Raw genomic sequence first — 22,299 nt, forward strand, 5'->3', positions numbered from 1 at the left:
ACGTTATTGTTGAAAGTCTGCGATTCTCAATCATACGGTTCGTGCACATGCATATCCATATAATAATCTCGCTTCGAGATAATACTTAAAATATATACGCTGTCGTATCTGTCGTTGTTTTACGCGTAGGTGAGAGATAAAAAGTCTTTAGAAAAGTGCCCCACGGCCAGTGAGACAATCTTCATGCAAATGAACTTTTCCTCGCTGATCGTTTATCAGATATATACAACCGGTGAACCATATGGCGTAAAAGATTGGACGCTTTCTCGCAAATCTGGCATTTCTGGACTTTATTAAATCACGCTAAATTTCATACTCACGTTTTGCTTAAAACTTTATTATCTGGTGAATTGTGAATTTTTACTAAGAACCAATTTATTCCAATTTTCGAATATAGAATTGCTCATTTATATAAATTTTATTTTGTATTTTTATGTATTTTTTGTTAAAACCGTAAAATGTAAAATATAATTACTTAAGGGTATTATATTAATTATGATAACGTTCTATTTCGGTTCGTGTGATATGTAATAATTGATTAAAATAATTCAAAGTTGCGTGAAAATAAAATCAACGCTTATTGTTAATGTGCAAGATCGCGAAACCGGAATGAACACCGGTTAAAGCGAGCAAGCGGATTCTCGTGTCGGAAACGCGACGAATTCAATCGGCTTGTTCTTGATCTTTTTTTTCTCTCTCTTTCCCCTCACAGAGAAAGTACTACCTGAAAGCATTTGCAATGTCGTTATACGCCATATATTTTCACGAATACGATGGACAATCTGGATACCTTTTTGCTTACTTTTTCTTTGATATAATTTATATCGAAATTTTTCGTGGTAGACAAGATGTTGTCATTACAAAAAAATATATGTACTAATCTTACTAAAATATTAAATATGATTTTTTTTAGAAGAATAAAGTTATTTCGGTTTAATAGTACTCAAATCTTGTATCATATGTTATAAATAAATAAATAGAAAATACGTTTGTCGCGCAATTGTAATGTTATCCTTTCTACATATTTTTGTGATTATTGTTTATATTATTAACTATTTAAAGGAAAAAAATGTAATTTAATAAAATTGGTTCTTTATATCTAATATCTTTTTTATATGTTAAATATAAACTTCAGTCGCGTCACTATTATTAACAGAAATTAATTTTAACACGTTGTTATTATTATTTCAATAACGCGTTTTGTTATATCCTACGAAATAATTTAAAAGATATTTTAATTTTAACAAGCCCAGGTGTTTTCTAAGCCTCTTCGAAAATAGATCCCACGGAAAAATATTTGCACTTTATTTGTGACTGCATTATTTAACAATCATCCTTGAAATTATTTCAATGGTCAGTGATGGTATTCCTCTATTTTGGTTTCAGAGGCAGCCTGGTACTGCTGTGTATATTGGTTATTGTGGTGCCAGCACTACCGTCGACAGTCAGCCAGTTCGATATTTCCGGTAAGCGCACTTTACCGCAGAAAAAAAAAGAGCATTACGTCTTGCGTTAATACATTATTCATTCATCTCGCGCGCCACTCTTAGCGAGGTGACGCTAACACCCCGCGGCCTGATTTCGCCATAGACTCGCGTCGTCGCCGCAACGTTTTTCAATCCCTGTCCGCGCAGCATCCTTGCAAATTGTTTTACATTTCCTTGAAAGAGGAGCTTAGCATGCCTAAAGTATCACCTTTTCTTTCACGTGCAACGTTGTATTTGTCAAGAAAATTAAGCCGGACGTATTATAACGCCGAGAATGATTTATGCTGACGTGTACGTATGGAGATAATGATAATTATAGTTAATGGTATGCACACGCAGAAAATGTGCAATCTCTCTCTATTGGGCGAATATATCCGGATTAATAAAATCCGACAGATGTCTGGTTTGCGAAAAGGATATGCAAGATCGGCATTTTTATCGGCATTTAAAAAAGATAACAATTTTCACGGGACAAACTTCAACAGTTTGCACGAAGGCTTGCTTAGAAGAGACACGTATATATTAACGCTTCTTTGCATAGCTACTTTTTTTAATCCTCTCCTTATCTTCTTTTTTATCGATAGCATATATTTGTCAAGTGAAGTAATACGTTTAAAATATTTTGCGGATTATGAAATGGGATAAAATAGCATGCTTTGTTTATTTATTACGAGCATATACCACTTTAATAGGAGAATAAGAAGGAAACCATGACCATTCCGACGATTAACGTATTTTTTACATTTGCATAAATGTAATTGACCGTATCAACCTTTATAACCGGTGGCGGTATCACCTTTGGACAGGAACGTTGAATAATTTACAAGAAAACACACGCTGACTAGCCTTGCAATTCTCAGAAATCCTTTAGCGTTTTTCAGGATGTAACCGTCAAATTGGTCTTGCACAAAAGACCACAATTACGTGATTGGCGAAGTAGTAGCATATAATTCTTTTATCGGTTGTTAATCCGGCGATAATCTCACAGTAGTTTCATAAAAAAATAAGAAATTATCAAGGGGTATGTTGCGTGTACTGTATATTGCGGCCTCGCTTTCTGTCTCTCTCTCTCTCTAAAATTTCATTAAAATATATATGGAGAGTAAAAAGCCCAGGTGTAAGTCAAATTTTTTAAGATATTGACTCGTGTGCATAGATGCAACCCTGTAAGCAAGAAAACACCAAGAAACCATTTAACTACATTACAGCAACGTTTTAACATTAATGCCAATGTAGTTGAAATGTTTCTTGACGTTTCTTGCTTACTGGGAATCTATACAATATATAAATTGCATCTATGCACACGAGTCAATATTTTAAAAAATTTGACTTACACCAATATGGCTTTTACCCCTCCATATATACAAATAAAATACTTTGTAAAAATCGATATGTATAGAAATATTTTGAAATATTTTCTGTATCGTAGTGATCTACTGATTTTGTCGTTCATTTAGGAGTGAATTGCTGAAATGTTAATTGTGTAAAGGAGGAAACGGAGACTGGCGTTACCAATTTAAAGGAAACGAAGAACAATAGTGAGACTGCTCTCACGTCGGCACGTAAAATCGGCTTATGAGACATTAGAATCGTAACATTGTAAGATTGCATCATGATTTGGGACGGAGGGAATCCTTCGTTAGGGATCTCAGTAAGCGCGATCGTTATTTAACCTGTGCCGCGTTACACGTGCTTTCTTTCATTCACGTATCTTTATCTCGTCACGTGTGCACGTGTTTGGCAATCGGTTATCACGGCACAGGGATTTTAATTCTGAAGCGATACATGTTTTGAAGCATGTATGCCAAGGATTTTTTGTTTACTCTCTGTTCGAAATATGTAAGAAAAATATACAATGCGATAAAAAATTTCTAATTTTTTCACAAAAATGATTATTATTCTTGGTAGAGCAATTCTAATATCTTTAGATATCACTTAATTTTTAAGGAACCAAATTCGTTCAAAATTATAACCGTTGAAATAATTTTTATTTAAAAGATAAATAATTTTACACTCCTAAATGTCAATGTGCATAACGCGATTTTTATATGTGAATGTGTTAAAAGATATAAATGTTTATAACGGTCTGCACATTTCTTGTTACAGAGTACGTCTACGGGGTAGATCATGATTTGCAAGCGAGAGCACGCTCGGCCATCGAGGCGGAGAGATTCGCCTATCGATCGTAAGTTAATCTCTGTTTTCGAAGATACAGATCGATCGCTAAAACAGCACTTTGTCACCCGGCCATAAATTCCTGAGAAATGCAACCCGGTGAAAACGCGCGTACTTTCCAAGTCATGCCGCCGCACGATTAACGACCGTAATATATTACAATCCGGTTTATTTTGCTTTTACAAATTCTGACGGCGAAATTTAAAATTTTGCCAAATTAACTTTTATATAATCTGTCTATTTCAATAAGATCCGTGATAGTACAGGAATTCCGAAAGCCACGTATGCGCGCACGCACGTCGTCGAATGTATAATGAAGTCGGGTCACGATCGGATCGGGAGAGAAAAAAAAATACTATTGTGGGCGTCAAGGACAAACGGATCTCTCTCTCTCTCTCTCTCTCTCTTTCTCTCTCTGATCGTCTGTAATTAATGAGAAATTAATTTTCTGGTCCGCGAGATAAAAGAGAATATTCGACTTCGAGAGAATGTTATTTCTCTATTAACATCCAAAACACCATCGATCAAGGATTACACAAATTTTTGGTATTGGTATCTATTACTTTTTTTAAATCTCTCTGAAATATATAAATGAATGAGATTTGTAATCTTATAACAACATGTATATTAGCTCGATAAGAGTCTTAAGGATACTCGTATATTAAAACTGATTTATTAGTTTCTGTTATATACATTTTATATGTTTTATGAGGTCAGACATCCTTATTGGAGTTGATAAATCATTTTAAATCACATGGATTTATATTACGATGCATATATACAAAATAAATAATTTCTAAGAATGAAGAAATTGTAACAACTCAAAATATTTTAGCTTACAAACAATAGCGATACAATGATAATAAAGGCGAATAAAACGTCTATTTTTTGCATCATGTCAAATAGAAAAGAAAATTAAAAGAATATTAATTTTCGTAAAAACTAATTTTTTGAATTTGCTCTGTGTATATGCATCTTGCAAAAAATGATTCTGGAGAAAAGAATCCTTTGGATCTAAAAGATTTCGGAAATTTTAAAAATACAATATGCGAGGCCGGGTTTTAATTAATGTATCACTACCTCGTGACATCTGCCAGTGATATTCGCGGAAATTAGCTAGACAGTCGGCGCGCCAACAGTTTGCATAACATTTTTTATTTTTATAACTAAAACATTTATTAACAGCAATTAGCATGAAATCGCTGTAAAGGCGCATGAGAATGCAACCTATTTGCATCGTGGTCAACGTGAAATATAGCGCGATGTCAGATGTTTCACGTAAAATGAAAAAAAATGGCGCGCGTTAATATTATAATTTGTATAATGCTACGCGGTAGCGCTCAGCGATTTCTCTCTCTCGAGAAATTGAACTAAAATCAATATGCATAACGGAAGCTAAAATGTAGACATTGCTGTAAAACTGCCAATATATACTAAAGACGAACAGTGTTGACCGTCTTTTCGCAGGAATGTCGTCGATTTTACCAGGAAGGAAATTGATTCCGCCATGACGTTTGCGATTTACTTGCATTTTTCGCGTGCCGGTGACATAAGAACGAAATCGTCCGATTTTTTTCGTTTAAATAAACTTTTTCTTTTAAATAAATTCAAGATTTCTTCTCTCCCCCTCAGCAAATATTATCTGACGTTATCATCAAATTCCCAAGTATAATTTTCCAAAAGATCAAATAAAACTGGAGATACATTATAAAAATAATTACATACGTTGTATATATTCTTATATTTTAAATCCTTCAATTATAAAAAAAATATGATCGATATAGATTGATCAAGAAAGTAGCTGTTTATCTCTGTTTCCAAATAGAAAAGCGCCGTTCCCAGCGGAAGTAACTCGTGTATCAACAGTTTTATTAGTTTCCTTTTGTCGACGAGAATGGATTTCTAGTTTATTGACTCGATCGACAAGTTGTCGCACGTGCTTCGACGAGCTGGCGACATTAGAGAACGACAATGATGACGACGGCCGATCATGGCCACGTGTACACATATGACATATCTCGCAATGTTCGTGCACGCCTCCTCCCGTGACCAGCAGCCTTCTCGAGGTCGAGGAAAGGGAATAGCGGCCGGCAATGGTGTTGCACGAGAAATCTTCCTCGTGACTGAAATGCCGATGCCGGATCGGCCGACATCGCCGGCTCTTTTCCTCGGCCATGAAAGTAAAAGCGCGCGCCGTGCGCGAGAAAAAGGGGGAAATGGAGCAGGAAGGACGCGTTCGCGGCTTCTAGCGGAACTGGATTCCGTTCTACCACCATCGAGCGAAAGGAAGCGTGTATAGATAGCGAGATCCGCGACGCGAGGAAAAAAAAACAAGTCTTGCCAGCGGGCAGCAAAACCTACATGCTTTACACCGCCGTGACAAATATATCGTGATTATTATAGAATTCTTACGAGAGTTTTATTTGCAGAAAATCTCGTTTCAGTGAATCCGCAAATTGTTATAACTACGACAAATTGTTATAACTACGTCAAATTGATTCTCACATATTTTGCTTTGGCAGTAAACTAAACAGTCGCGCTTTTATTACAAAAAAAATGTATTTAGTAAGATTTATCTATTTTTTCAATAAGATAAATTTTAATTATACCAAAGTATCTCTTTTTTCCATTTTGTTGCAAAATTCAGAAAATAATTCCGATCCCAGCGATAATATCGCGACGATTTGCAATAAAAAAAAAGAAAGAAACTAAGAGCGATACGTTATGTAAAGAAGTAAAGATGAAAGAGGCAATAGAGAAGAAAGAATGATGGAAGGGGAAGTAATAGCTATATTATGTTAACGAACAATTACTGTTTTACAGGAAATTGATTGATATATTACTGGGAAGAGATTGCTATATTCACTCTCTGTAATGAGTATCAAGTGGTAATTTCCAGTAATAGACTATTACATACGCTGTATTAAATTACTATACAGACATTCCTAAGAATTTTAAATGACCTCTATATTATGTTCTCACGCATCTTACTCCGAGTGATTTATTTTTTTCAATAAGATTAGGAAGTTAAATTTTTTTCACGGTCGAAAAGATTTGAAAGAATTACGATTTAAAACCGTATACCCTACCAGTTCTTATCACTCAAGCTTATATATACGCTTGCTGTTAGCGTATACGTTTAGCTTCGTTCCCTTCGATTCATCGTATCCGTTTGCTCGGATATAATTAAAGTTCACTTCTCTTTCCAGGCGGGCAAACAAGATACAGTCTGTCAACGCAACTTGCCGAGTCCGTTCAGAAAGGCCCTGTCCACCGAGCAAGTACAGAACGCCCTCCGGCGCTTGCAATAATGTGAGACACCCTGCCTGGGGTGCCAGGGGTTCCCCGTTCCTCAAATTATTGCCATCGGAGTATTCGGATGGTAAGAAAATGCACAATATACCTTTTATATCTTCACCACGTTGTTTCGCCCAAAATATTAAATTACCTATTTGACAAAATAAATAAATAGAACACGCGTTCATATCAATATAAATATGTGAGAGGTATTGAGCATTTCTAAATACCGTGAATAATGAGTTTAAAAACCGCATATACACAATCTATTTTTAGATCAGAAAATATCAAGACTCGAAACTTTCGTTCGTACAAATGATTACGTAATTGTTGAGGAATTCGGCCAGTAGCATCGTTGGTATTCGTAGTCGTCGCGAGAAAAATTATGAATTTCAACATTGAAAGTGGGAAGAGAACGTTAAAAATTAATAATAAGACATTGCCCTCACAAGTGATCTCCCTTCATTTAGATGATTGATGTTTATTGGAACAAGAACTTCCGTCTATTATCGTAATACCATCCCCCCCCCCCCCCGATTGATGCAGCATCGAGAATGGAAAGTGAAAATTGGAACGCGCGTGTTAGTTAGACAAACGAGCCTAGATCCACTTCGTTGTCGGCTCGTTTGGTATGGCCGATACGCGGGGCCTTAGAGAAGGCGGATTAGCATGCGGAAAGGCGCGCGCGCGTGCTCGGGGGGAGGGGGCCCTGTTGAAATAGAGAGTTTCGTGAGTGGGTCTTCTCTCCGGCCTGCTGTGCGCTATATCAATTGCAACATCGCGTGTGTGCGCACGCAACACGGACACTTAGGTATAAAATAATAGAGGATCTCGCGCGCGATCCGCGAACGCGAGTCGCGCGTCGATCATTTGTGCCGGCCGTTACGTGTGCCCGCACCGCGTAACACCGTTACTTCTCTCTCTTTCATTCTCCCCTGTTTTTCCCGGAAAGAAAAAGCCTCTTCCTACCACCGGTCGCGTGCTTCTTCACCGCGCGGCGGCATGAGTGTCGGTTAGTTTTTTTTTTTTTTTTTTTATGACGCCCGGTACTGATCACTTCTATCCTTGTTTCCGGGACATTCGTTTTGTGATGGATACGTGTATATGTAATCGCTTTTATACATAAAATCATATATTTTGTTATATACGTTATAAATTTCGAAATCGAGCACTAAATAATTTCTTTCTCGCTCATTTGTTAGGCTCTAGCATTAATAAACAGAAATATATTTAAAGTTTTTTATAACATATAGAATTGTGTACTTGAGGAGGATATTATAGTTCGGTCATTGTATTTGAGATAACGTTGGCGCAGAATTTTATTTATAACGTTTCGTGAAATTTGCTTTAGCAGAAAGATAAGGTTTTAAGGAGTTATTTCCGCATTGCAGAACTGCATCCAGTTATCAGTTATACTACATGAAAATATGGATATTGAGAGAGTATAAATGATAAATCGTCAAATTAATTAGCTCAATCTCTGATAAGACTCTACACTTAAAATTTATAATCCACACACATATAAAATTATAAATAAGAATATATACGCGTAAAAATATATTATATTAATATATTATATTAATATATATATACTTTTAAATATATAAAATATATTTATATAATACATATAATAATATATTTTAATTATACGCGTATATGTTGTGTATTCTGATTCTTCAAATATTTTTCGTATTACAGTTACACGTAAAATTGTAAATAGAACTTTGCGAATTAGGGTTACCTAAAGTTAGTTGAACTCTTGATGTTTTCGTGCTAACTAAGCGAGAATTAAATTCGCACTACCAAATTATTCGGAGTCCGGACTTTCGGCGATATCCCGCACGTAAAAGAGAAGGAAAGGCAGGCAGCTGGCGCCCATCTCCGGGAAAAGAATTCAAACGAAAATATGAAAGTGAGAAGACCGAAGAAAGTGACTGTGGTTCTTCTGTGGGCAGTGGTTGCCAGACGGCGCCTTTCGACGTCGTTGACCCCAAAATACCTCGATGATCGCTGAATGCCTTTCTATAAATTTTCATTGCGCTTTTACGACAGAATGATCATGCGAGAAGATAAATACCTTGTTATATATTACGAAATAAAGAATTTTAGCTTGACAATTTTTCAGAATCAGTCATATTATGTAACAAAAGAATTGGTCGTATATAAATCTGATTTATGTCAAGTTATGTCAAGTTATTAATACAAGTCAAAAATTTTCAATTAATATACAAATATATTACGTCACAATTGGAACACACAATAAATGCACAATTCGTTCGTGTTTTATATACATAACAAGTTTCTATATTGAAATGAATCTGCATGAACGGTTTGTTAATAAAAAGCATTAAAAAAACGACGAGATTTAAGAGAAAATTTTTCCAAGTTTGTCTTAATAAATATGTAAAAATTACCGCAATTAGAAACAACATCACAATTAAAATAGTTCAGTATTTATCACAGTTAAAGTAGTTTAGTATTTATGCATGGGTCTTATTTTTCCTACCGTTAGAAAAATCTCATTGATGAGAGCGGTGGAAGCGGAAAGGATGAAAAAATTAATCATTTTCGCCGAGCATAAACGCGCTGTCGTCATCATTGATGAGTTGTGCGCGTCACGAATGAAAGGGCCACGCGTACATTGTGTAGGAAGAAACCATTGGCGCTCTGTGTGTAACACTTACTGCGTGATCATTAAAGAGCGACGCCTGTGCGTAACCATGACACAGAATTTTGACACACATTGCACTTTTCGAGCCCGAACGAAGAGCCGCCTCCTTCGCGGCTCCTTCGCCGGTAGCGTCGTGTCGGCGTGAGTCATCGTGTGCATCCGCATTTGAAACATCGTCAAATTTGTTCGCGCATTTTCATTAATATACACATTAAATATTTTTATATCTTTCTCTATGATTGATGCATTATTGTTGACGTTAATTTTATGATCATTACATCGTTCTATTTTGTTAATCTGCACTCACTTATCGAGTGCCGACATATTCAAACGTGGGATGCATTAATTGTCACCTTGTGCTAAGTATTCGCATCCCGATATATTCTCATATTGTCTCACTTCGCACTCCATGCGTAATGCTACACTCTTGATTTCCATTGTATTCATTTCGAAAAACTGCTTTCCGTTTAGAATAATCGACTTTATCATCACGCTCGCCATATTCGTGATCTTTGCAATTATCGAAGATGAAATATAAAACAACGTCATTGAAAATTATGCCGTTCAAATTGGCAAAAAGATAATTTTAATTTTCCAATTTCCGAAACTGTTTTCACAAAAGTGAGACATAATATTAAAAGATCTTATTTTAACATTTTTGATATGTCTTTTTATTAGAATCAATTCTTGTTTTGATTTTATCATAGTTATAAAAGATTTAAAGAAATTCTTTGAATTTTTCAATCATCAAATCTGTTTTTACCTTAATCTTTTATTCCTTCTGTTTGGATGAGTAACAGTCGCGAAGATAATTAGTCATGGATGTATTTAAGCTCATTAATACCATTCATCCTTTCTATTAGAGAGTTATAATTGCCTCAATAGCAACACTCATTCAAAGAAGTCTCTTAAGAAGAAACCATTCTATACCCATGGATAAAAATAAAATGAAATAAGTGCAAACGATCGAAAGTTGCTTGTCCGGAAAAAACAAATGACATTGTACATCTTTCATGAACGTATTTCATAAATACAATTAACTGTTGCATTAAACATGCGAAGTAAATGCCATCATATTTCTTCATTTCCCTTGTTTCACACATAACTTTCTTCATTAACATTTTTTAGTCACACTTATATTTTCTCTTGTTAATTTAAACTAATTTCTATGTAAAGCACATCTATAAATACGAATTTATGAAATGTGAAAAGACTGTTGAAAATTCAGTGCTGCATCTAGTTTGCACTTTTTATTGATCTTGTCGATGACATCCTGCGAAGTAGTTCCCTCCCGGAGATCCGACTCGGGGACTATTTTACCTCCGAAATCTTTCATTCCAGAAGATGTCATCATTATCAGATCTCTGTATATACGTATTAATGTAGTAGAATTTCCCCTTTGTCTTTCACATCGCAGTATCACAACCGCCTAATCAGTGATTGGCGTCTGTATGTGTTCAGTATCGCGCCTGCCGAGAATTTTCTCCAGCCTCGACCTGATAGTGACTTAGCTGCTGCCCTATGTCACTTATTGTTCTTTTAGTCGCCTCTTACGACAGGCAGAACATACCATAGGACTATTCTACCCCGGTCCCATACAGGGAATAAGTTAAAATTCATATAACGTAAAAATTTTTAAGAATATTATTATAATTACGCAAAGCATCGATACAGCGTAACGTTGAAAAACGAACGTTGCTTTTCTCTCTGTTTTAAAAAATTTATATAATTTTTAATGGCATAATTATATCTAAAGCTAAAAAGAATAATGAGAGAAAAATAAAAATATGGGGAAAAAAGAGAAAAAATATTACAAAAAGCGAAGATACGAAGTTTCCAAACTCTAACGAGCTCGTATTTTTATATGTCCGCATCAGGCATCTCAAGACCGCGTCAATCGGTGGGCACTCACAGTCTACCTGCACCAAGCGACGTCATCTCCCGTATTCTGACATCCTCCCCGAGGGTGGGAAGTCACGAGGGTTTGACTAGTCTCTCCGGCGTCTGGTCGGAGCTGGTGCTGCAGGATATCGCTGCCACCATACATTCCGTGGGTCCCGAGGATAAATGCTGCTCCAACGTGCAGCAGCATCCGGAGTGTTACGAGATGCGCGACGAAGGATTCGGCTGCAGGAGTTACTGGCGATCGGTACCGAGTTTAACGGTGCACGGTTGTCAATTCGAAACGCGGGAGCAAATGAACGGTGTCTCGGCGTATTTGGACGGTTCCGGTATCTACGGCGCCACCGATGACAAGCTGCATCTGCTCAGGACCTACGACGACGGCAAGGTCGACCTGAGCGCCTGCGAGTTGTGCAACCGGACCGATCGGGACGCGCTCGGGCTCCTGCATCGGGTCTTCTTGCGCGAGCATAATCGCGTGGCGGAGCGACTGGCGGAGGCGAACGTGCACTGGGACGACGCGAAGCTCTTCTTGGAGGCGCGCCGCATCGTCGTCGCGCAGCTCCAGCACGTCACCCTCAACGAGTACGTGCCGGCGATATTGCGGGAAGCCGCAGAGGTCGATCACGAGCTCAGACCACTCGCGAACGGCTTCTACGCTGGCTACTCTTCGTCCAACAAAGCGGGCACGTACCACGCAGTGGCGATGGCAGCTCTCCGCGCTCTCGTTTGGACGCGTGCCGATAAAATTGGGGACCTGGAGAGTCACGTTATCACTTCCGCTAATGCCATCGGTCTCGAATCCGCGCCGGACGCGGCTGCCTGGTCCATGCATATTGCACGAGATCACGGAGTGCCCGGATACATCAAGTTCCTGGTTGACTGTTTGGGAGAGAGTGTTAAGGTAAGCTCGATACCACAAATAAATTCTACGATTATTATCCTTTTTTTTATAAAGAAGTAGTAGCAACGTGATTTTTTTTATCTCTGAAGAACCGCCATCATTTTTGCACATTTTTTAGTTTCCTAAAATAAAAATATAAGAAGTTGTCATGGTAAAATAAATATCATAAATCAAATTATACATTATTAAACATGGTACTCTTTTGTATTGTCTAATTGCACAATTAGAAAGAAGATTTATGAAACCAAAAATGGCGAACAAAGGTCAGCACGAGAGAGATATAGTGATACTTTATAGCATAACATAGAATTAGATTTCAAAAAAGGTCCCAAGAAAACTTGCATTTGAAATAACATTTTTTAACGATAAAATAAAACTTCGTGAGTTAATAATCCAAAAATAATTATAAATGTGCCTATAAATCAGTAATCAATAAATTAATAATTTTTATTTTATCAAGAAACCTTTTAAATCGTTCTTATTTCGGAGATATTTTCGATGTCTCTATACAATTGCTGTAATAATTATTTCAATTCGCTTTGATACAGATCGAAAACTTCACGGATCTAGCGAGAGTAATGCGATCCGAGCACGCGCAGATGCTAAGTACGATTTACGCGAACGTGGAGGACGTGGATCTTCTCGTGGGCGGTATCCTGGAGACTCCGGCTACGGGCGTCGCTGTGGGTCCAACGTTCGAGTGTCTTCTCAAGAAGCAGTTTGTGACGATGAGAAATTCCGACCGCTTCTGGTACGAGAACGACATCCCTCCGTCAGGACTGACAGCGACGCAGCTGGTCGAGATCAGGAAGGTGTCCCTCGCTAGTATTCTATGCGCCAACACCAACATCCGTAGGATCCAGCCGAGAGTGTTCATCCGACAGGACCAGTACCTGAACAGCAGGATCAACTGCGAGCAGTACGAGTCCCTGAATGTTGCGGCGTGGACCGAGGATCCGCTGCCACTTCCTGCGATGATGCAGCACAGCTCGATAAACACGAGCACGGGTGAGCCAGTGCAAGCTTCTGCCGGAGATCAGCCCGAGGTGCTCGCCGCCGCGGTGAAGAGAGCCGAGGAGGAGCTAATCGAGCGGAAGCAGTTGGAGTACAACGCCTGGCTGGAGCAGAGAATCGCCGACCCGCGATCACCCGCCGGCACCGCGGCCAGCTTCTCGAAAGCCAACAAGGACGCCCTGCTGCTCGCCAACTCGTCCATCATGTACGAATTGGCTACGAATGAGATTCTAAATGGCGTGCACGGTCTTCGGCGCAGGAGGCGACAGATCTTCGACAACACGGAGAACGTCCTGGGCTTCCCCAACATGAACGAATTCTCCGACCTGCTGCAGAACGTCGATATCTCCGGTTTCCTGAATCACCATCACAAGCCGACGAATCACGAGGAGGTCCACTGTCCCGTGGACGATTCCCGATGCGATCCAACCACGCCCTACCGAACCCTGTCGGGTCATTGCAACAATCTGCGCAATCCCAGCCTTGGTAAATCGCTGACCACCTTCGCCCGCCTGTTGCCGCCCGCTTACGAGGACGGCGTTTCCAAACCGAGAAGCACCTCCGTTACCGGCGCGGCGTTGCCGAACCCCCGAGTGATCTCCACCGTGATCCACCCCGACATATCGAATTTGCACAATCGCTACACGCTGATGGTGATGCAGTTCGCGCAATTCCTGGATCACGACTTGACGATGACACCCATCCACAAGGGCTTTCAGGAGTCGATTCCCAGCTGCCGATCGTGCGACTCGCCGCACACCGTCCATCCCGAGTGCAATCCGTTCCCCGTGCCGCCGGGCGATCACTTTTATCCCACCGTGAACGTCTCGTCGGGCGCGCGTATGTGCTTCCCGTCGATGAGATCGTTGCCGGGCCAGCAGCATCTGGGTCCGCGCGAGCAGGTGAATCAGAATACCGGTTTCCTGGACGCGTCGGTGGTCTACGGCGAGAACTCGTGTATCTGCAACCTCCTGCGCGGCTTCAACGGCCGCATGAACATCACGACGCACCCGAATCGCGGCAGGGACCTATTGCCGCAATCGCCGACGCATCCGGAGTGCAAGGCGCGATCGGGGTACTGCTTCATCGGCGGTGACGGTCGCGCTTCGGAGCAACCGGCCCTGGCAGTTATGCATACCATGTGGATACGCGAACACAATCGCGTGATGGAAGGTTTGCGGCACGTAAGTCTTCTCTTTTTTATTAAAATATGGATGGGAAAAAACTTTCTGTCGTCATATATTCACTGTTAAATATTAAAGGATAAAATTCAAATCAATATCTTGAGTTAAATAATTTTTTGTTATTTTTAACTATTTATTATTTTAATCGATTGGTTTAGTTAAATTAACGATATATTAATTGAGTAAGAGCAGTGGCGACCTAACAGAAATAGTGTAAAAATTACTTAAATTGAGTATAATTTGACACTAGGAATCGGCGGATTGCTAACACCTTGCTAACCAGATAAAAACAATCTTTTCTTCGTTAATATGACAATTTTTTTTAACAGGTGAATCCTCACTGGGACGGCGAGAAATTGTTCCAGGAGACGCGACGCATCATTAGCGCGATGCTGCAACACATCACGTACAACGAGTTTCTGCCGAGGATTCTCGGCTGGAATGCCGTCAGCCTGTACGGTCTCAAATTATTGCCCCAAGGTTACTACAAGGAGTACTCGCCCACCTGCAATCCCAGCGTGCTCAATGAGTTCGCCACCGCGGCCTTCCGAATCGGTCATTCCTTGCTGCGGCCGCACTTGCCGCGCATGGACCGCAACTATCAGAACATCGATCCGCCCATCTTGCTGCGTGACGGATTCTTCAATCCGGACATGCTCTATCAGGAGAACATGATCGACGAGATGATATGTGGCTTGGTCGCCACGCCGATGGAGACGTTGGATCAGTTCATCACCGGCGAGGTGACCAATCACCTGTTCGAGCAACGCGGTATCCCGCACTCCGGCGTGGATCTGATAGCCCTGAACATTCACCGGGCCCGCGATCACGGACTGCCGTCGTACAATCACTACCGAGCGCTCTGTAACTTGAAGAAGGCCACCACGTTCGAGGATCTGTCCAGGGAAATGGCGCCGGAAGTGATAGCTCGCATGAAACGCATATACGCCTCCGTGGACGACATCGATCTCTTCCCGGGCGGTATGAGCGAGCGACCGCTTCAGGGTGGCCTGGTCGGGCCCACCTTCGCCTGCATCATCGCCATTCAGTTCAGACAGTCGAGGAAGTGCGATCGTTTCTGGTACGAGACCGACGATCCCAACATCCGCTTTACCGAGCATCAGATGGCGGAGATACGCAAGACTACCCTGTCCAAGGTGATGTGTGAGAACATGAACCACCAAATGGACATGCAGAGAGCGGCGTTCGACCTACCCAGTAATTTCTTGAACCCGCGCGTACCGTGCAGCTCCATGCCCCACATGGACTTCTCCGCCTGGCGAGAGACCAGACACGGCTGTCAGATCGGCGGAAGAAACGTCGCGGTCGGCGAGTCTGGCTTCCCTACGCCTTGCACTAGTTGCGTTTGCACCAATGAAGGCGTAAGTATGTTCTCTGAATGAAAAGAAAAGCATAAAAGCTCGAATCTTCCTGTTTCCAACTCGAACCAAAGAAACTTCATCTTTTTACCATATATAGAAAAAAAAGAAGTGTTAAATCAACACTTATGTACTCGTATACATACAACAATCTATAATCTTGAAATTAGACCTTAAAAACAAGTCTCTCCTTTTTGCAGACGCAATGCGCCTCACTGAGAGTCACGGACTGCAATCAACTTCTACGAGAGGCTTCTCGAGAGGCGATTCTGCGGGACGACGTGTGCACCGCCCAATGCGGTTTCGTGCTGGCAGCCTCGGAGAGTAACGCGAGGCTACAACAGTTCACCACTCCTAGCGGCTCGGGTTTCTCTGGTTTCCCGCCACACACGAACAATATAAGAAGTTCGCCGACGCCAGCCTCATTCAACGGCTTCAAACTGCCCGACCTTTCGCAATTCATCGGCTGAATCCGAAAGAGATGGGAAGACTTAAAATTCATAACTCTTTGTTAACTGATTTATCGTATTGTACGCAGGAAACGCACTGCCTTTACTTCGAGAGACTGTACGACAAACGCGATCCTAAAATTTCATAACCGGTCAGTCGTGCTCAAGCTCAATACTATAAAGGGAAAAAAACAAATACAGCGGACAGACAGGGGGGGACATGTGAGCATGTTTTAAACATACGCATGACGCAGGAGATACTTAACGGAAGATAAAAGAAAGAGTACCTGTCGGCGTGTAAATATAGATGATAAGACGCAAGTAGTTCACCGAAGAAGACGAGATCGCATCGTCGAAAAATAAAAGAGAGCGGAAAGACACGCGAACGGGACATGGAACTTCTTGAATTAGGAGGTAGCGATGGTTTCAAGACACATTGAATCATGTAGAATATAACATAAATTTTGAATATTATTCGAAACAGAAAAATTGTTGAAAGTGACTTTCCGGTTTCGAATAATATTCGAAGCAATTTGAATTTTTACGTAATTAGATTATATTTGATATCTTTTCAAAAGGAGATTAGAACACCTGTCATTGCCAGGACTAACGCAGTAGATAAACGCGCGTACAAGCAAACGGCTTGTATTGGATTGTCGTCCTGTACATTATGGCGATATTACGTTACTGCGGAAATTAAGATCGAAATGATTACAAAGCATGTCAAAATAGACACGCGATATCATGTGTGCTGTGTGGTACGTGTCAGCGTCACGTATCGATATGTCGTTTCGTGTGTTTGAATGATGAACGGTATCGGCTCGGAAGAAATACAAATGCAACGTTCGTTATGAACTTGTCTTTCTTTCTCTCGTTACATCTCTACCTAATTTTGTATTATAATAACGTGACATGTATAATGTTAATAAATGTTAATATTTCTTTTTCATTGTTGTTTTCTCCTCGTAATACAAACAATCCCGTATCCCCCGCACTTCCGCGAGCTCTGAAATTGGTCCTCACTTGTAGTTTTGGAATAAAGGCCACGGTGGAGGCGGGCGATCTCTGTCTAGATGGATGAGTTATTTACAAGAATTTCCGGCGGCCCAAATCATAAATATTCGACGCGTTTTAATTTACAGAATATTCATCCACTCGAGTTTGGTCCGAGAGGTCTGCTTTTAGGCTTTCGGAAAGACATCTGGAGATTTTCTTGTCTTATTGAGGTTCAAGTTTAACTTGCAGGAACTTCTTGTTTATTATTAACCACGGCGACATTTTCTTGTATTGTGGGCGGCTGTTCCACGCAGCGCCATAATCCGTAGGTTTTGCCGACTACGGTCTGCCACAGTCTCAAGGTACCATCCTCGGATCCGCTAGCGTACAATTCACCGTCCGGTGAAAAGCGTACGCAGTGTACAGGCCCAAAGTGTCCCTTGAAAGATTCTGTAAATTCAAATTTTACATACAGTCAGGATTATTTTTTATTAAAGTTGCTAAATTACAGAAAATAAAAAAATTTACCTATTTCCGCCCCTGTACTATAGTCAAACTTGTACATTTTGAAGTCCTCCCCACCACACACAAAAATAGTACAATCCGGATGCAAGCTGACACTGTTGACTTGAGTCGGGGCCATAAATTCTTTTATCTTGGTTAATCTGACAAATTGAAAAATTGAAACAATTATTTCCATATGAAAACAGCGTTAATCTTCATTATTATAAAAATGTTTTGATATTATTTTAATATTTAATAATTTTATAATGGGATGCTGGATAGCTTGGCAAAAAGCCTATATCCTCTTCTCAAATTGGAGCAAAACTAGGAGAAACCCAAGGTTTCTTTCGTCTAGAATGACTCTTCGAAGAACTGTTATAACAAGGAGAAAAAATGTTACGTACTCTTTGCTGTCCCAAAAGGTAACAATGTTAGAGTGAGCGGTAGTAATAATGTTTCCATCTTTCGACACCTCCATGGAACTTGGAACCGCAGGGAAGTCTAGTCTCTTAACTTCTTGCCCGCTATTTCTGTCCCATACCCTCAGTGTCTTGTCATCTGCGCAGGTAATTAAAGCGGTGTTATTGTCGAAGAAAGTGACGTGCCTAATACCGCTGGTGTGACCTGAGAAGATCTGAAAAAGAAAGAAATCGAAACATTTTACATTAACCCAGATAATTATTGTAAATCGTATTTATATCATTCCATCTGTGCTTTTTCGAAGAACGTTCCTGAACTGATTGACACATTGGTGCGATAAGTTAGAGTAAAACAAAATACTTGTCTCTCTAACTTATTGTGTACTAGTGCGCCACCAGTTCGGGAAGTTCCTCGATAAAGAACAAACGGTTTATCAGTTTATATAATTTTACCTGTGGAGCTGCTTCTGGTTTATTAAGATCATAAATGCGTACAATCTTCTCGTTAGAGCCAGTACACAGATGATTGGAATCGGTACTAAAATTGACAGATTTAACTATATGATTGTGCTGAAAGGAATGGACTTCCTCTCCTTTAATCGCGTCCCAGACTTTGGCATTAAAATCTGCTGCGCCAGTCGCAGCTCGCGTAGCCTCTGGATTTAAAGCTACACCCCACACTGCCCCTTTGTGTCCTTCAAACGTACCGATCCAATCTCCAGTGTCGCCTTGCCGCAACATAGGTTTGCCATCTAAAAAAAATTATTTGCTCCTAAATATTTCATCCACATAATATCATTTATAATAACTAAATGTGTCATTGATAAATATGTATGTATAATATGAAAAGACATTTAAGTCGATTTATTTCCAAATAATTCCAAAATATAATTGATAACACATTGAATTAGGAAATAAGCAATTTTAACTCTTTCGAAGCTTCAGCTTTCGCAAAAATTATTTCACAGGATGGACATATTCAAAGCATATTTTACTGTAAACAATACTCTTTTCCAAAGCTTTAGTTTTTCCAAATATTTTAACTTAATATATCTTTGAAAGAGAAGCAATGTTTTTATACCAAATATTATATTACGCAATACATTTTATGCTTCAAAAATATCTATTTTGCAGAGTATTTAGAGAAGTTAAAGCTCGGAAAGAATCAAAATTGCTTATCATTTTATAATCCAAAAATTTTCATGTATCAAGCATATGACTTGCGTGGAACATCGTGGAAAATAAAAGCGTTTAAAGCTCTTCGATTAACCTCAACTAATAATAATGACTCATCAAACTACATTTGCTGCAGTGCGTCACACACGGGGCACGTTAATGGTTTAATTAATCCCGTTCAATCTCCTGACGCGAATGAATCGAGCTGCCGTCGCGTCGCGACAGGCAGGAAGAGATCGCGCGCGAAGCGGCGTCGAGGTCGAGAGCGTACGCGCATATATAACCTCGAAGAGCCTCGCGGAGCCTTGGGAGCGACCGGAAAGAATCGGGCCAAGGCGATCGAGAATCGGACGTGCGGCCGAACCGATCGGGAGTCGGGAGGGAAGGGGGAAAAGAAATCGGAGCGAGAGACGCGACGACGATCGGTCTAGGCCGATCGGGGTCTCGCCCCCGTGTTTCGCGCAAAACTCATGTCTCACCTTTGCACGCCGAGATGAGGAAGTACCCGGACTCGGTGACGTCGGAGAAGGCGAGGTGGACCACGGGTCTCGTGTGGCCGCTGCACGTCAGCGGGGTCTGCCTCAAGCTGGCCATCGCTCCGTTTTCCTGGTCGCCGTCGGCCCCCGTTTTCCTTATTTTTTTCTTCGTTTCCTCTTCCTTCCTAACGACGACGGGCGGATGGATGGTGACGCGCGCACGCTTCCACGCGACTTCCACTGCGTCCACGTGCGCTCGACTTGGCCGCTCGGCGTACGAAACGACGACTGACGCGGGACGCCGACGACCGACGCACCGACGGCCACGACGGCGCGGTGCCGATCGCCCGCGTACCGACAATTAAGTCCCGAGGCAGGAAGAGCGTCGCGGACGCGCGGCCTCGTCGCCGCGTCCTCGTCTCCCTTTTTCTCTCGTTCTCCCGTTCTACGTCCCGCGAATATATCGCTCTTTCTGCCTTTCCGAAATGAGGCGCGATCGTTATTTACGCGAGCCCCAGCACTCGCCAAGCGCAAAACTCTGCCCGAACTTTGCAAATTTATGCAGTTCTCCGCGTCGCGGGATTCGGAGTTGACTTGGCATTGGTGCTTCTAGAAGACATCTGGGTCGCGCACGAATTCATTTTTATCTCAACAAATAAGATATATGTTATCGTATAATGTAGAAATAAAAATATAGACATGTTGAAATATGTATACGTAAAATATTCTTTCTGCGTGACAAATAAGCGGCTTAAGGGGATTCGAAGGCGGGATAAATCTTCATCGATTTTAGATTTAACGACGGAAGATTACTGGAAGATTACGCAGATTGTTGTTCGTCGCACGTCACAGGAAACACGTTGAATTGTCCACGTTTAAATTGTCAACACACCGAGGAAGCGAGCGAGCGGATACTCCAATGTTACTTGCACGCTGTGCGAATAATACACTATTCTGAAATAGCACTTATTATTCAAGATTCAAACGTTTCGCATATCTCGGTCAAAAAGAACCAAGAAGTATCTAATTGGTGGAGTAACGAAAAATTATCCATGAGAGAGTGTTTCCTTTAATAATCCAGTACGTTTTCCGATGGAAATATACTCGTTATAGAAGTATAGATATCAAGACCTGAGCGAATCCAAGATCTATTTTTTAATTTTTATATATATGTATAATAAAAAAGATGAAGATATTTAATAAATACGGTTAAATATTATCGAATAAAATTTAAACCTATACATTGAGTTAAATAATATTTTGTTATTTTTAATTACCACGTCGTGTCGAAATTTATTATTTTAACACCAAACAGTCTTATTTTAACTTCATTGGTTTAGTTAAATTAACGACATGTTAAGTAGGGGAACACTGGCGACTTATGGGAATGGTTAAAATTGACTCAAATTGAGTATAATTTGACACTACAAATTTAACAATAAGTATACAATGGTTTACTTTTTCCTCTTTTCTTTACTGCGTGTGCTTCTATTATATATCCACGCATTTTATTGTCGGAACATATATCGCCTTGGCCCTGTAAGTGGTTTCTTCCAGATCCTTCGCTCGAATCACGACCATGAATTAAAACAGCTCTCCCTCCCTTCCGCTCTTGGTAAGTAACCTTAGCATTTCATAGAATGCGCGTTTTTGCAACGTGCGTTTACTGTCAATCACTTGACATACGAAGGATAAGATTGGAAAAAAAAAATTGGAGAAAATTTCAAGATGATTGCAACACATATGAATCTGACCCCGATACTAATCAATATACCAGTGATTAATATTGCCTCGTAAATAACTGTCTTAATTATGCAGAATTTACACGATAGAAAGTGCAAATAAAAAAAAGTGAGGACAAAATCTACATCGATAAAAAATATTATTCATTTTTATAATATTTTACTCTAAATGATGAGAAATCTCATAACGTCTAAATATGACAACAGAAATTCAGTATAAAGTTTATTGATTATTTAGAAATTTCGTTCGCTTTTCGAAAAATATTTGAAAATAAATAAAAGCTATAATAGAGATTAAATAAGAATTATACAATTATGTACTGTAATTTTAAATAATACGTATGTACAATTAATTGATGATATCTCGATGTCTTTATATATAGAATCATACGTGACTTGCGTATATTGTAAGAGTGCCTTTTCAGACTGCCAACGAACGTCCTCCTCACGAGCCGAAATAGCTCAGTTGGGAGAGCGTTAGACTGAAGATCTAAATGTCCCCGGTTCAATCCCGGGTTTCGGCA

General features: G+C 40.2%; 2 protein-coding genes and 1 non-coding gene across 3 annotated transcripts; 2 read left to right on the forward strand and 1 right to left on the reverse strand.

Annotated features, from left to right (window-relative positions):
• The first annotated feature begins 1,360 nt into the window (after positions 1–1,360).
• Positions 1,361–17,411, forward strand: LOC139824876 (uncharacterized). The gene is made up of 7 exons (XM_071797435.1): positions 1,361–1,466; positions 3,594–3,672; positions 6,872–7,044; positions 11,508–12,436; positions 12,985–14,634; positions 14,964–16,016; positions 16,214–17,411. Exons 1-7 carry the CDS (start codon positions 1,361–1,363, stop codon positions 16,481–16,483), a joined length of 4,260 nt encoding a protein of 1,419 aa, XP_071653536.1. The 3' UTR covers positions 16,484–17,411.
• LOC139824877 (serine-threonine kinase receptor-associated protein-like) lies at positions 17,307–20,365 on the reverse strand. The gene is made up of 5 exons (XM_071797438.1): positions 20,037–20,365; positions 18,835–19,133; positions 18,367–18,596; positions 17,987–18,123; positions 17,307–17,908 (listed from the first exon to the last, which is right to left on the reverse strand). The coding sequence occupies exons 1-5, from the start codon at positions 20,149–20,151 to the stop codon at positions 17,697–17,699; spliced, it is 993 nt and encodes a 330-aa protein (XP_071653539.1). The 5' UTR covers positions 20,152–20,365; the 3' UTR covers positions 17,307–17,696.
• A 1,861-nt stretch (positions 20,366–22,226) lies between these two features.
• Trnaf-gaa (transfer RNA phenylalanine (anticodon GAA)) lies at positions 22,227–22,299 on the forward strand. Its single transcript has one exon. It is a non-coding gene; the product is annotated as a tRNA-Phe (tRNA).

Source organism: Temnothorax longispinosus, unplaced genomic scaffold (genome assembly GCF_030848805.1).
Source record: "Temnothorax longispinosus isolate EJ_2023e unplaced genomic scaffold, Tlon_JGU_v1 HiC_scaffold_63, whole genome shotgun sequence".
Classification (NCBI taxonomy): domain Eukaryota; kingdom Metazoa; phylum Arthropoda; class Insecta; order Hymenoptera; family Formicidae; genus Temnothorax; species Temnothorax longispinosus.

Bases quoted from the DNA above. Each gene is read 5' to 3' on its own strand.
- LOC139824876 (XM_071797435.1), top strand. From the start codon at position 1,361: ATGGTATTCCTCTATTTTGGTTTCAGAGGCAGCCTGGTACTGCTGTGT. The intron at 7,045-11,507 runs GTAAGAAAATGC...TGTCCGCATCAG, and splicing joins GCCATCGGAGTATTCGGATG to GCATCTCAAGACCGCGTCAA. The intron at 14,635-14,963 runs GTAAGTCTTCTC...TTTTTTTAACAG, and splicing joins TGATGGAAGGTTTGCGGCAC to GTGAATCCTCACTGGGACGG.
- LOC139824877 (XM_071797438.1), bottom strand. From the start codon at position 20,151: ATGGCCAGCTTGAGGCAGACCCCGCTGACGTGCAGCGGCCACACGAGA. The intron at 18,597-18,834 runs GTAAAATTATAT...TTTCTTTTTCAG, and splicing joins AACCAGAAGCAGCTCCACAG to ATCTTCTCAGGTCACACCAG. The intron at 18,124-18,366 runs GTACGTAACATT...TCAATTTGTCAG, and splicing joins ACCTTTTGGGACAGCAAAGA to ATTAACCAAGATAAAAGAAT.